The sequence below is a fragment of the Puma concolor genome, chromosome E1 (assembly GCF_028749965.1).
Source record: "Puma concolor isolate L17-30 chromosome E1, mPumCon1.1.hap2, whole genome shotgun sequence".
Taxonomy (NCBI): Eukaryota; Metazoa; Chordata; class Mammalia; order Carnivora; family Felidae; genus Puma; species Puma concolor.
Genome location: NC_141680.1, coordinates 1,715,743 through 1,730,139, shown reverse-complemented (window position 1 = coordinate 1,730,139; position 14,397 = coordinate 1,715,743). Strand labels below are relative to the sequence as shown.

The window sequence follows — 14,397 nt, the reverse complement described above, 5'->3', positions numbered from 1 at the left end:
CCCTTCGGCCAATCACCGAGCAGGCAGGCCGGAAACACGCGTCCACGGGGGCGGGGCCAAAGGGAGGGCTGCGCGCCCCGCGGGCGTGTAGTCGGGGCCGCCGAGGCGGCTCCGCAGCTGCGGGAAGGCCGGCCCCCAGGCCACGGCCGGAGACTGTCTCTTATTGCTGGCTGGACACCTCCGCCTGGCTAAGCCTAGCCATCCCTCAGGATCTACCTCCCTCAGCCCGGGTTGGGCTGACCTCACAAATGCCACTACTCGGGGTCGCCCTCAACTGTGTCTCCGGGAGGGGTAGGCCGAGGAGACTGCCCTTCCCGGAACTCCCCGAGAGCGAGAGCTCCGGGCGCCCGGAAACTACAATTCCCAGGGGCTCTGAGCGCCCCCAGGGGCGGGACTTCCTGGCGGCGACTCGCGCGGAGAGGAGATGGCCGAGGCGCCGGGCTCGGGGCGCCGCTCGCTATACAAGGCGGCGGGTTCGCCGTCCTGGAAAGAGGCTTTTCGGCAGGTGGGCGTGGGACTTGGGAAGCCTCGTCCGCGCCGCCGTTACCCCTACTCCGTCCGGGGAGCCGCCCTCCCGCGTGCCGGGCGGTGGCGGGGGACCTGGACCTGGAGCTGGACCTGAGCGGGACTGGACCGAGCCGGGCGCTCTCGGGGTTTCTGGACCCGGCGTGCGGGGTCTTGGCGAGCCGGCCTCGTCCTAGCACCACCTGCTGGGGGCGGCGGGTGGGCGCCAGGGAGGCGCTCGGCTTCCCTCCGTCCCTCTCCAGAGGGGAGTCAAGTACTTGGAAAAGATGCCTGTTCCTGCTCCAGACTTGGCTTCTGCGTCTCCGTAACTGTGCCTCAGCAGGGACGTGCGCCTGCTTCACTTGTGACCTATTCTGACATCAGCATGCTTCCCGTCATGTGGTCCACCTTTCCAGAAAGGAGTAGAGATCCTGTATTCTAGGAAAATACTGGGATGCTAGAAATGACGCTAATAGCAGAGGCTTGTCAACCTGGGCTGTGGACGTTTTGAGGAAGACAGGTCTTCGTTGCTGGGGGCGCTGTTCCCCGCACTGTGGAATGTTTCGCAGCGTCCCTGGCCTCCACCCGCTAGATGCGGTAGCCCCACAATTCAAGTGACAACAACAAAAAATGTCTTCAGGCATTGCCAAATGTGCCCTGGGGGCTAAAAACCGTCCCGCGTTGAGAAACGTGTCCAGGAAGGCGGCTATCATCGCCGTAGCTAGAGCAGCAGGGATGTGGGAGTCAGGACGCCGGCATTGAAGACAGGCTGTGAAATATGCCGATCTGGGCTCCGTAAACAAAGCATTGTGATTCCATCTGTCTGTGTGTGGATAAGGGCTGGAGAGGAATATGCAGAAATAATAATTAAGGTTACAGCCGAACGTTTCCTGTCTGTAAATTTCCTTTAACGTCTCAACACCTAGTCTTAAGAATTTTTTTTTTAATGTTTATTTAGTTTTTGAGAGACAGAGTGTCAGAGGGGGAGGGCCAGAAAGAGAGGGAGACACAGAATCAGAAGCAGGCTCCAGGCTCCGAGCTGTCAGCGCGGAGCTGGACGCGGGGCTTGAACCCATGAACCTCAAGATCATGACCTGAGCTGAAGCCGGACGCCTAACCGACTGAGCCACCCAGGCGCCCCAGGAATTTTTTTTTTAACGGAACTGCTCCCCGTCTTTTTCCTTCCAAGGGATGCCTGGAGAGAATGAGAAACAGCCGGGACAGGCTCCTGAACAGATACCGCCAGGCAGGAGGCAGTGTGCCAGGGAGCGCTCAGAGCACCCTTCTGGTGCACGAAGTGATGGAAGAGGAGTGGAGTGCGTTGCGGTCGGTGGAGGGCCGTCCAGAGGTCTCGGCTCAGGTCAGGCTGGGGTGTGTGTTTTCGGGGAGGGGCTACAGCGCAGGACTGCCGGGTGTCCTCTCTCCCTGTTTCCCTAAGTCCTCTAACCCCGCCATCCTCCAGCTTTCGAACCGCTCAGCTTTCGAACTACCCTTAACCCAGGCTCCTCCACCTTGAACGTTAGACTCTTCTGGATTCCTGGTTCATGAACCCCAGACTGTCAGTGTGCTGTGTCACTGCATCTCATGAATCTAAAAAGAAAGAAATTTCACTGCTCGGCTCCCCTCCCCTGGAGATTTTGATTCGGCAGGCAAGGGCCAGGAGGCTCTCTCCTGTAGAGGGTCCCAGAGCTTTCTGATCCTAATCTCAGCCAGAGTGGGGGGCTGGGTGCAGACAGGAAACCGGTTACCACGTACCAGGAAGATCGCTGGCTTGGAGGCCCGTGGTTCTGGAATCCCGGCCCTGGTTTTGCTCTGCACTCTCACCTCTCCTGTGCCCTGAGCTTCGCTTCACCTTCGTGCCACGAAGAAGGTAGCGCTGGCCAAGCAACGTGAGAAAATGCCGGTACGCTGCCCTGGAAACATCGGGGCTGTCTGTAGCCATGACGCACTGTTGGGTGATTTCCATGTGCGCCAGCGCTCGCCCCGTGTCTGAGTAACCGTCGGCCCTCACAGGAGCTCTTTCAAGTAGGTTTATTCCCGCTTCACAGAGGCCCGAGGTGAGGTTTACAGAGGTTCAGAACTTTCCGGCACTTACTTGGCTTTGGCAGAACAAATACTTAGCTGCTGCCCTAGGCTGTCTCCCCCCAAATTTGGGACCATTATTTTGTCACTGGGGGTTCAGTGGCTCGTTGATGGCTTCTTGGCGTGACCGTGTTACCACATCATCGCTAAATCCTGCAGAAGGACCGGACCGGTTTCCTCAGTGAAAGCTGACTTCAAGCCAGCCTCCAAGTAGGAGTCGGGCTGGGGCCTGCTGGCTGATTAGGACTTGAAGCCTCGCGAGCCCACTTTCTCTTGCAGTTGGAGGAGCCCGTGGACCTGGCTGTGCTCGAGGAGATCCAGCAGGAGCTGGCCGACCAAGGTGCGCCCTGGGGTCATCCTTCCGCCTGCACGTCCCTATGCTAACGCAACGTTTGTTTATTTTCGAGAGAGAAAGAGGAGGGGCAGAGAGGGGGGACAGAGGATCTGAGGCAGGCTCTGAGCTGACAACCGAGAGCCTGATGTGGGGCTCGAACTCACCAACCGTGAGATCGTGATCTGAGGCCAAGTCGGATGCTTAACCGACTGAGCCACCCAGGCGCCCCGCTGCCCACTTTTCAGAGACGATTAGTTCTGCCTCCACTTCTAGCTTCAGCCGGGTGTCAGAAGGCCCTGTTTTGACTTTCAAGTCTCAGCTGTCTGCCCGAGAATAAGTGTTTTGGGCGCTGGGCCTTGTGCTCAGACTCTGCGTTCCGTGGTGGTGTTTCCTCCTGGTGGCTAGCAGACAAGGTACCCTGAGACAGAAGGCAGTGCTGTCGCGCCCGGGTGGCGCAGCTCGGGGTGCGGCCGTGAAGCAGCATCCGTTCCGTGGAACGCGGTCCCATGTTTATTCTGTGTGGCAGTTCCTTTCTGTTTACAGAGGAATAGTACACCGAGCCCAGCTCCCTCCCAACGTAACTTTATTCGAAAAGTCGGAGGTGGGCTGTGGTTTGCTGACCCCCTGCTCTGCAGCCTAGACCATGAGCTCATCGAGAGCAGGGACTGGCATCTTTCACCTCTGTCCCTCCTTCCTACCACCTACGTCCTGGGCATCGTGGCCCGCTTGCCGCATGAAAGAACACAGATTGTGCACGACACAGACCGAGCATACGGACGCTGGAGAACAGGGCACTTCACACTCAGCAGGGTGGGCTGGGCGACGGCAGGAAGTGCCCTGTAAGTGTCCCCTCTCTCCAGCTGCCTCCCAGGACCCTGACCCACCACGCTCTGCTCCCGCAGCCTCTGGAGAGGTGTGTGGACGTTGTGTCCCTGTCCCTTGTCCTCACCACTTTCCCGCCGGTGCTCACGGAGGACAGACAGACGGGAGGGGAGGGACAACAGGTTGGAGCCTGACAGAGCAGTAAATGGCTTATGATTGGTAGCATGATTTGGCCTGAAATTATTCTGTCCTGGGATGAAGCCTTCGGAGTGGCCCCTGGCGTGGGGTCGGGGTCGGCGAACAAGGCAGGTGGGGTGGGTCCGCCCTGGGTAGGTGGTGGGGTGGGGCCGGCCGGGGGTTGGGGGGAGGTGGGGCGTGGCCCGTGGCGGGGGAGGCGGGGCCGGCCAGGGAGGGGGCGGGGCCGGCCCCCGCAGCTGCCCCTTGCCTTGCAGAGCGGAGCATCATCAGCGAGTATGAGAAGAGCTTGCAGTTCGACGAGCGGTGTCTCAGCATCATACTGGCTGAATGGGAAGCAAACCCCCTCATCTGTCCTGTGTGCACAAAGTAAGTCTGCGAAAGGTTTCCAGCGTTATCGGCTCCCCCCGCCCCCGTTCCCAGGTGAGTGGCTGCACCTCCCCGCCCCACCGCCAGACACTGCTTATCTGGAGAGGTCTGCGGATCCAGGTCTGCTGGCCTCGGTCGTCTGTGACCCCGACTCTGCTTCCAGGTCCAACCTGAGGGTAGCCAACGGCGTGGTCACGTGTCCGTGTGGCCTGTACCTCTCCAATCAAGTAAGTTCCACACGCGCATGGCTGTGGCCTCTTCCCGCGCGGACCGCTTTCTTGGGGAGCCTCGGGGGCTCCCTCCCGACCCCACGTCCTACTCACACAGGCCCGGCTGGGAGGTTGGAGCGTGGCCGGCACTGCACCCTCCCCCCACCCCCCGCAGCCATTTGCTAAACACAAGGGCCCCTGGGCTCCAGATCTTTCCAGGAGTGTGCTTCGGAGTTGGGAACACTAGGAAGACAACCGTGTTCAGAACTTACGCTCCCGTGACCCCTTACCTGACGGGGACTGGTTTTCAAGCTGTTGACTCTGGGGTAGCTGGATTAGGTTGTGGCTTAACTTTTTTACTTCCTAGTTTCCGGAGTTGACGGAGCAAAAGCTTCGTGCCTGCATAGAGGACAGCGTGAACGCACACAGTGCACACTGTCCCCACACGCCTGAATTTTCGGTCACACAGGCGACGGGAGAAAGGCCCACTCTTCTCATGAGCTGCCTGGTAAGCCTGCTGGGGACCCCATGGCGAGAGCGGGCCAGTCGTAGGTTCTCTTCCCGCACCGGGAGAAATCCCACCTCAGAAACGGAGATGTTTATCTTCTTACCTCCTTTTAAACTGTGTTCTTTTGAACCGGGTAGGTGTTTGAAAGTGCAGTTTGTTCTCTGAGGGGTTTACTTGCCCAGGAAGATGAAGCCGCTGAAACTACCGGAAGGCCACCCAGGAGTGGGGAGCCTGGCCCAGAGTCAGCGGATATTGTCACACTCACGAGACCCAGACAGGCCGGCCCGTGTCCGTTGTGCAGGAGGAAGCAGGAGGGCGTCGGGTCACTGGGGAGACAAGTGCCCCTGTGAGGGGGCTGGACGGTGGGGAGGGAGGCAGCTGTGCCGCGGGCTCCGTCTGTGATGAGGGGACGTGTCCCCACTGCTGGGGGTGGGAAGCAGGCTCGCGTCAGGCTCGTCCTCCAGGGAGACCGAGCCGGCCCTGGAGTCCGGGTCTCTGGTTCCAGCGCCTCCGCTGTTCCCTGCTCAGGGCTCGGGCCGGTGGGGACCGGCTTTCCCGCAGGCAGGGTGGGGAGGACCCTGGGTGAGGTTTAAGTGGCAGGCGGCCGTCCCCCCTGCTCCAGCCCCTCACAGACCAGGCACCTCCGGGGGCTCCCGCTCAGCGTCCGACGCTCGAGGCTGGTTTGCACCCGTGAGTGAGCACTGCCGCGTGCACCGTGGCAGCCCGAGTCCTGCTGTCCTTGGGCTCCCGCTGTGCCTGATGCCGCGTCTCCACGACACCACTCGTGCCTTCGTCCTTGAGGGCGACCCCACACCTTGACTGTCCTCCCAGCCCCAGCACGTAGGCAGGTGCCTGATGCGTCTGCAGCAACGGGTTGAGGTCGGGGTGGGGGCTCAGACGGGGCGCAGGTCAAGTGGCTTCGGCCCCCGCCTCCTTGCGGAGATGGGCGAGCCAGCCACCTGAGGCGTGTGGCGCGGGAACGTGAGCCCCAGCCGCGGGCTGGAGGGAGTGGCTGGGAGCACCCAGCGGCACCCCAGCGCGTGACCGTCGCGGGCCCCGGTCCGTGGGGTCAGGGCCCCGAAGCTCTGAGCAGAGGGAAGGCGGGCGGAGGCGAGGCCAGCCCTCCTGGGCACAGCTTGCCAGCGCGGCCTTCCCGTGGGGAGAGACCGCCATGGGGCCGGCGGGTGACAGAAGCAGGGTTGAGTTCATGTGCCCGGAGCGCTGGAACTCGGGTCACCAGGCCTCTGGCTTCACGCGAGGGGGAGTCCAGGACCGAGGGGTCAGGCTGCGGGGGTTCGGCCTGGATGTGGGGCGCGAGGCGAAGCCGCAGGTGCGGGCTACGAGAGGTCACGCGTGGCCACGAGGACACGGGAGGCAGGAGATGTGCGAGCGGTCTGGGCTGGTCACAGGCTGGAGGGCGCTAGACCCCAGAAAGCCACATGTATCCCCTGTGGAAGCGGTTGGGGACTCCGTGGCATGGTGGCCGGGTGAGCGGTCAGGGAGTCAGGGAGTCAGGAGCCCGTTTTCACTCCGATGCTTACCGGGCCTCAAGTTGGGGTTCTGCCCGTGGGGGGCACGCGTGGTCTGTACCTCCCTGCGGCACATGCCTGTTTGAGGCCCGGGGTCAGTGGGAGGAGCCTCACCTCCCCGCGTGGCCGCAAAAGCCACCAGCTGTCAGAGGCTTGAATCTGGCCTCTGGCTTCCCCCGTCCCAAGGGGGAGGGCGTTTGAGTGTCTCTGGGATCTGATCTCAGCTGGAGGCCACCGTGCTGCTGCTGGCAGCCAAGGCCAAGGCAGTCGTCCTGGGGCTGCGGGAGGGCGGTCCCCAGCACAGCCCCAGAGCCAGGCTCTCCATGCTGGCGCCACACCGCCCAAACCAGCGCAGCACAGATGTCACTACTGATTAGACCCGAACCACACCCTGAGTTCTGTCCACATTCCAGGCTTGTGACACTTGGACCGCGATCCTCTAGAACCGGCCCGGCACCTCCCCGCTCGCTCCATCGGACAAAGGGCCTTGTAAATAGAAACGTTTAATTTATAACTTATTTTGTATTAAAATTTTCAAACGTCTCTGCTGTCGGGTGTTCTGTGATTCAGGCTGAGGGAAGGAATAGAAAAGACGGGACACCTCAGGGGAGCGAAACCAATTTTATTGTCCGTCATTCTGTTATACAAAATTCCAGGAGCGACAGAGCCTAGAGGAGGAGTCAACGAACAGTAAATAAGAGGGCAACAGAAATAATTTAAATCTGAATTATTTTCCATGATATCAGCACGAAAACCGTCTCCAAGCACGCGTGTCTAGCTCCAGAGCGGGCTTGTCCCCTGGCCAAAGCCTGCCGTAAACGCAAGGCGTTCAACGTCTGCTCTGGTCTGGCTTACTGGCTCTTGACGAACCCCTTCAGGTCTTCGAGAAAAGTGATGTACTCCCGGTGCTCCAGGGCCGTGCTGAGCTCCACCAGCTCATCGGCGAAAGTGTTGTCCACCCCCCGGTCGGCCAGGAAGTCCATCAGGTGGTCGTATAAGGCCTGGAGACAGAAACGCCCTCGCTACCAAGGTGCCGCGTGTCCCCCCCCAGACCAGGACGCTCGCCCCGCGGGGCCCAGGGCGCGCCCACCTTCCCGGGGGCTCACCCAGTCCAGGGAGTCCGTGTTGAGCGTGTAGTTCGTGTCCTTCCACTCAGACTCGCCAACCGACTGAAAGCTCACTTCTCTGATGGCGAAGATGTCACTCTCGTCCTCCTCTTCCTGCCCCACCTGAAAGGACACGGGATTTGGGGAAAGTGAAGGGGCTTCTGGGACAAACCAGACCATTAACAGCTTGGGAGTCACCAGATTTTAACCTGCCCTCACCCCCCACGTCCTCCCCTGCTCTGCTGGCCCCTGAACGGGCCCAGGAAGGTCCCTGGAGGCCCTCCCCGTCCCCAGGGGGGCGGGCATGCCACCCTACACACCTCATCTTCCGGATAGTGACAGTCCAGAACCAGGGCCTTCTTGCCGCCGTTCTTTATAACCTCCACCACGAAATTGGGAGTGGACGTCAGTTCGGGCTGGGGAAGCGAGAACAAGTCAGCGCGTGCTGCGCCGGCAGGGGGGCGGGTGCCCGGACCGGAGAGCTCACCCTGCGGGGCCCTGATGACCACGGCTGGGGTGGCAGTCGGCGCTTTCAGACGATACGCACTAGTGCCCGTAAGTGAACAGCCTGGAATGCTAACGGCATCGAGGCCACACGCCCGCTCATTGGGGAGACCGGGCTACCCTGTTCCTGAGTAGGTCCTTTCTGGACTTCTTTTTTAAAATTTTTTTTTTTCAACGTTTATTTATTTTTGGGACAGAGAGAGACAGAGCATGAACGGGGGAGGGGCAGAGAGAGAGGGAGACACAGAATCGGAAACAGGCTCCAGGCTCTGAGCCATCAGCCCAGAGCCTGACGCGGGGCTCGAACCCACGGACCGCGAGATCGTGACCTGGCTGAAGTCGGACGCTTAACCGACTGCGCCACCCAGGCGCCCCGTTCCTTTCTGGACTTCTAAACGAGGTCTTCGAGGGCAGGGGGTCACACAGCTGGCGCGGCTTCGCACCTGTCAGTGTCTTACTTGTTCACAGAACTTGCCACGCTTAGAATTAAATCTGAATTACGGCCCCAGCTAAGTTAATTCACCTCCTCCCCCGGGGCCCGGTTTTCCATCCTCAGGCTGCAAAGCTGGCCCAGACCCCCGCGATCTCTCTCCTTCCCGCTGACATTTCGGGGTCTTCCTCTGTACTGGACGGGGAGCCGTCCGATACCGGGGGACCGCAGTCGGGGTGGCTGAGACAGAAGCACACGGGGGGGGGGGGGGCGTAATCTGTGCTTGGTCATGAGACGAGTCCAACACCTGCTTAGTCAGGAAGTCCGGGGACCCTGTGACCCTCACACTGGCCGGCTCCTAGCCAGGCACACGGCCTCTTAAGATGTTTGAGGACCAGGCACATCCGGGTCTGGCCAAGAGGGGCCGTGTGCCAAAGTGTCAGGTGTCCCAATCTCTGACACCCCAGCTTTGCTACCCTGGATCAGTGGCTGGTGTTTACCGCCAGCCTGTGACACGTCAGAACATTCTTCGCTCGGAAACACTGCAAACATCTCCCGATCGTAAGAAGCCTTAAAAGAGGCTCGTTTCCCCCCGTTAAGAGCACACAGGCCACACTGTAAGCCTACGGGGGGGGGGGCAGCTTCCTGAGTTCTGGGAAGGAAAGGGGGCCTCCCGGTGCTGGTGCTACAGCCGGAGAGCGCTGCTCCGGGAGGAGAGCCCCGAGGACAGAGGCCCCCTGCCTCCCCGCAGCGGAGGAATCAGAAGAGAACACGTTCCTTCTCCGAGGCCCTGGAATGACCTGTCAGCACTCGGATCCCGGCGGGTGACCGCGCACCCTGCTCACCTCCTGTTCTTCCGCCTTCTGCCCCTGGGAGGGCTCCTCCTCCCCAGCAAACGTCGGCGGGATGCTGTTGTTAATGTTGAACGTCACCGTGATCCTACAGAGGCGAGAGAAACCTCAGGAAGGGCTGTTTTCACTCGGTATTTAGCTGAGTAAAGTGCCGAGCTGTGCTACAGTTACAAATGCCGATGGAAACAATGTCTCTGATGCCACAGACTCGACTGTACAGTTTCCCGAACAGCCGGGTGGCTCGGGCCCCAAGATGGACTTAGCAGCCGTGACTGTGCCCCCCACGCGTCAGCTGCCGGAAGTCACACCAATGGGCCCGGACCGGCCCCACTTTATCTCCACCAGATCCAGTCCTGTGTGGGCCCCTTCGGGCCGGTGGCGCCCCAGGGCCACACCCGCTGGTTATCCCCCCAGGGCCTCCGCCCACCCTGCTCTTGCCCCGGGCTCCCTCCAGTGGCAGTGACTGAGAAAGAGCTGGGATGGCAGAGAAGAAGCCTCTGGGGAAAGCTACCCCCAAGGGGGGGGGGGGGGCAGAGCAGAGCGGCCTGAGGCTAAGGACCAAGAGAAGCCCGGGGGGCTCAGTCAGTTAATAGTCTGACTCAATTTCTGCTCTGGTCATGATCTCAAGGTCCGGTTCGTGAATTTGAGCCCCAGGTGGGGCTCAGAGCCTGGAGCCTGCTTCAGATTCTGGTCTCCCTCTCTCTCTGCCCCTCCCCTGCTCAGCTGCTCTGTTCTCTCTCTCAAGATAAATAAACTTAAAAAAAAAAAAAAAAAAAAAAAAAAAAACAGCAGTGCAAGTTTCACTCACACACCAGGCCAGAAACACCCAGTTCCTGACAACTTTAAGGCGCAAGGATCCTCCTCACCTGACAAATCAGGCCCCGAGCCCCGAGTGGAAACCGCAGCGAGGGGACCGCAGAAGCTGTATGGCTCACCCGCCACCCCTGCCCGCCACCCCCTGGAGCTGCAGAAGCCCCCTCCTGCAGGAGGGCCGGCTGGACGTTCAGCCACAAGACCTGTCTGACCCGCCCGAGAGCTGACCGAGGTGAGCCCCTGGGCACAGAAATGCCTTCATTCACGAGAACCTTATGTAGAACGACCCCAAACCGGCTGCGACTCCACTCGCCCCAGGAAAACGGTTTTGGTGACGTCACAGAGCACACCGCTGACCCTGGGGGACAGGACCCACTCTAGGCAGAAAAACCCAAGAGTCAGAACTCTCCTTTACGACACGTACGAAAGCGGACTCAGAACGGGGGGGGGGGGGGGGGGGGGGGGGGGAGGCACACATCTGAACTGGGCGGAGAGCCCCCCACCTTCCTGGTGGCCACACTCACTGCACCGTATCCTGTCCCACAGGCGAGGCACAAGGTTTGCGTTCAGGGCGCAGGGACCCCGATCCTCAGCCAGAGCCCGCGGAGGCGGCGGCCAGCGCCCTGGGCAGTCGGGGTCTGCGCGCCCAGCCTCAGCAGGAAGGACAGCCGGCCTCCCAGGCCCACGGGCCTCTAGCTGCCAACTGCCGTGCGGCTCCCTCGCGGTCCCGATGAACGCAGCACCGGGCGGGCCCACTCGGGGGGCGCTTCCCCGGACCCCAGGCCCCCGCACTTACTTTTCTCCAGCCACTTTCCGCACTAACGTGGCTTCTGTCCCGTTCACTTCCAGCTCCCAGCCCCCAGACATCTTGGGGAGGGACCCGTGCTTCTGGATCTTCTTCTCCTCCTTAATCTCGTCGTTCAGGAACTCGACGAAAGCTTTGTCTCCTACGGTAAGAGTCCGTAAGACACGGAAAAAGAACCAGTCCGTCTAAAACCTGAGACCTGGGATCTTTTCTGATATTTGTGCTGCTGCCAACCAGGCTCTACAAACGGGGTCCAATTCCCACCCGTGATGCCTCAGTTTCCCCATCTGTAAAAATGCTGGAAACACTTCACCAGGAAGCTGACCTAGACTCTAGGAAAACGATTTTGCCAGGCTTGACCACACCTGGAACCCCTGACCCCCGGGCTCCCCAACGGTCCATCTCGGAGGCTCAGACAAAGCCGCCCGCAGAGTTTAATCACATCTATCCCCACCCGTGGGGGAAGGCACACGGGTTCAACCCGCTGGTCGCCCACCAGTGGGGGAATGCGCCCGACTGGGTGCCCAGGACCTACAGCGGAGGGGAACATCCCCCGCCCCCCGCCCGGTGGGTCCCCGGCCCTGACCCCAGCCCCTCGACCCCCAGCCCTAACCGCCCAGGCCCGGCCTGACACCTCGGTACTCAACCTTCGACCCCCGCGAGCCATGGCCCTGGGACCCCCGACCCTTGACCCCCTGGCCCTCACCGCACTCCCTTGCCACTGGTCCCCCAGCCTCCACCCCCGACCCCCTCGTCCCCTAACCCCCTAGCCCTGACCCTCGACCCCTCGCGACTCCCCCCAGCCCTTACCTCCCAACTTCTCACCGCCTGACCCCCGACCCCACGCCCCCGTCGCCCCAGCCCTGACCCCCGACCCCGAGCCTCACCCTGGGTGTGCAGCGCGCCGCAGCCGCAGCTGCAGGGCCCGCGGGGGAGCAGGAGGCCGGCGCGCACTCGGAACAGCCCGAAAGGCCGCACGCACGGCCGGGGCGCGGGCTGCAGCAGCGGCCGGGTTGGCGGGACGGGCGCGGCGCGGAGCCCGGCGACGGCGGAGCCCAGCGCGCGGGGCACGCGGCGCAGCAGAGGAAGCATCGCGGCGGCGGCGGACACGTGCGGGTGCGAAGGGCGACCCCGGCCGAGATCCCCGCCCGCGCGCCGCCGGAAGTCCCGCCCCCGCCGGAAGCGCTTCCGCGCCGACGCAGTGCGGGCCCGAGGCGCCGGGCTGCGCGGCGCCCTCTGCTGGCGGCCTGCGGTGCGACCCGCGGGCCTGGGTCCCCGAGGTCAGCGCGGCTGCCCGGACCTGATCTTCCCGCCCGCCCCGCCGCTCCGCCCCGCGGGCCGCTTAGCTCCAGGGCGGGCCCTCTGAATTGCTACGACACCCCCCCCCTTCAGCGTGCACTCCCCTCCCCCGGCATGCACACCCTCAACCCCGGCGTGCACCTTCCCGCGTGCACTCCCCTCGCGTGCGTTCCCGCCCCGTGCACCCCTCTCCCCAGCGTATACCACCCCGCGTGCACCCCCTTCCCCGGCATGCACCTCCTCTTGTGCACCCCTCTCCCGCAACGCGCACCTCCCGAGCTGCACCTCCCTCCTCCGAGTGCACCCCCTCTCGGAGTGCATCTCCCTCACACGCACCCCACTGTGTCTCCCTTCCTCAGCGTGTACCACCCCCTTGGCGTGTTTCCCGCCAGCCTGCATCCCCCTTCCCCAGCATGCACCCTTGTGTGCAGCCCCCTCTCTGGCACGCATATCCTCTTCCCCAGCGTGCACCTCCCGCACGCGCTCTACCTTGGGTGTGCACCACCCCCCCCCCCCCCGCCGGCATATACCCCCACCGGGCGTGCCCCCAGTTCTGATGGCCCGCCTGGCATTGTTCTGGAGCCAGGAAGCTGGGAGTGGGAGTGAGGGTCCCCGGAAAAGAGAGCTCTCAGGACCCGAGAGGTCACTTCAGGGGCCCAGCCAGGCTGAGTGACTGGAGCCCTACTTGTCCAAGCCGCTTCTAGCAGAACTTCCTAGGTGGCGTCAGAATCGCAAAGAAATGCAAAAACTTCAGCAGATGAGGATTTCAGGGTAATAAAGAGAAGGCAGAAACTCACTAGCCTGTGACATAGTGTCACTTCTCAGAGATAAGTGCGTGGTAAACCCCACTGCTGTTTGCAGAGGAAGCAAGGCCCCGCATCCTCAATGGAGATGAGCCCAAGATCCCGGCTCTGGGGGTGTGCCCAACCCCCCCCCCCCACACACACAAGTGTCCTCTCCTTCATTATAATGTTAAAGTGTCCGCCTGGGAGCTCGGGCTTTTCAAGCTTATGCCCTATGCCCGCACAACCTCATGCCTCCCTCCACCTGCAGTGACAAGGCTCCCCTCGCTGGGCCCCAAATGAAAAGAACCCGCTCATCTCTGCGCGGGGAGTCCCGGCTTTGGAGGTTCTTCCCCTCCGTCTCTGAGTCGCCCAGATCAAGTTTCCCGTGTGACCACCGCTCCTGGCGTATAGTCTCTGCCTGTAGCTCGTGTTAGACGGAGCAGGATCTGGACTCGGGTCCCCTGAACCCCGACCCCGAGGAAGGGGGAAAGAGCTAAGACTTTATGCCTTGTAGCGCATGTTGCAGGAAGGTGGAGGGAGGATGCCGACTTGAGGACCTCACCAAAGCAGTCTGTGCCGAGGAGGACCCAGCTCTGCCCTCTCGCTGACTCCCTCCCTCGCGCCTCCCTCACCTGAATACGAAAACTTACCCTGGGGGTGGGCATTTAATGTGTTAGCCACCTTCAAGTGCACCAGTGCTAATAAATCTCCACCTGTGTTCAGACGGCATCCCTTTCCCCACCTGAACTCTTTTTAATGTTTATTTATTTTTGAAGAGAGAGAGACAGAGAGAGAGAACACAAGCAGGGGAGGGGCAGAGGGAGAGGGAGACACGGAATCCGAAGCAGGCTCCAGGCTCCGAGCTGTTAGCCCAGAGCCCGACGCGGGGCTCGAACTCGCAAGCCGTGAGGATCATGACCTGAGCCGAAGTCGGACGCTCAACCGACTGAGCCACCCGGGCGCCCCGAGACTAATGGGTACATATACTCTGAGCGGCAGGGAGAGGAGACCCAAGAACCAGCCGCACACAGCGCCGCACGTACAAGAGTCCTCGGTGCCTGCAAACGGGAGCATCACACACACGAGCGGTTTCTGTCGCGCTGAAAACAAGCTTGAAAATCCAACAGAAACCTGAACAAAGCTGGGTTTTTTCCCGCAAGTTGGAACATTCGAATCAAACCCTAACCAAACCCTTGCGTGCCCACGGGTGTGGCGTCCCCTCGCACACGGAAGGGACCCCACCTCGCTCGCA

At 61.7% G+C, this 14,397-nt stretch overlaps 2 protein-coding genes across 4 annotated transcripts in view; one reads left to right on the top strand and one right to left on the bottom strand.

The window, feature by feature from the left end:
- Positions 1-78: 78 nt before the first annotated feature.
- Positions 79-14,397, top strand: part of RPAIN (RPA interacting protein) — a 261,437-nt gene continuing 247,118 nt past the window's right edge. Inside the window, exons 1-7 of one of the 3 annotated variants that reach the window (XM_086685682.1) lie at positions 79-505; positions 1,694-1,864; positions 2,866-2,926; positions 4,195-4,306; positions 4,470-4,533; positions 4,883-5,023; positions 6,966-7,006. In XM_086685682.1, coding sequence (XP_086541808.1) covers positions 425-505; positions 1,694-1,864; positions 2,866-2,926; positions 4,195-4,306; positions 4,470-4,533; positions 4,883-5,023; positions 6,966-6,995 — 660 coding nt within the window. In that variant the 5' untranslated portion in view covers positions 79-424 and the 3' untranslated portion in view covers positions 6,996-7,006. Of the gene's footprint in view, positions 506-594; positions 1,025-1,693; positions 1,865-2,865; positions 2,927-4,194; positions 4,307-4,469; positions 4,534-4,882; positions 5,024-6,965; positions 7,096-14,397 lie in introns of those variants that run through there. The other 2 variants (XM_086685681.1, XM_086685683.1) reach the window with 2 other exon arrangements.
- C1QBP (complement C1q binding protein) lies at positions 7,155-12,233 on the bottom strand. The gene is made up of 6 exons (XM_086685679.1): positions 11,949-12,233; positions 11,053-11,203; positions 9,438-9,531; positions 7,979-8,074; positions 7,659-7,781; positions 7,155-7,553 (listed from the first exon to the last, which is right to left on the bottom strand). The coding sequence occupies exons 1-6, from the start codon at positions 12,151-12,153 to the stop codon at positions 7,404-7,406; spliced, it is 819 nt and encodes a 272-aa protein (XP_086541805.1). The 5' UTR covers positions 12,154-12,233; the 3' UTR covers positions 7,155-7,403.

Excerpts from the sequence above, each read along its gene's own strand:
- C1QBP (XM_086685679.1), bottom strand. The coding sequence starts at position 12,153 with ATGCTTCCTCTGCTGCGCCGCGTGCCCCGCGCGCTGGGCTCCGCCGTC. Across the intron at positions 9,532-11,052 it reads CGGAAAGTGGCTGGAGAAAA|GATCACGGTGACGTTCAACA; the intron begins GTAAGTGCGGGG and ends TCGCCTCTGTAG. Across the intron at positions 7,554-7,658 it reads ACACGGACTCCCTGGACTGG|GCCTTATACGACCACCTGAT; the intron begins GTGAGCCCCCGG and ends TTCTGTCTCCAG.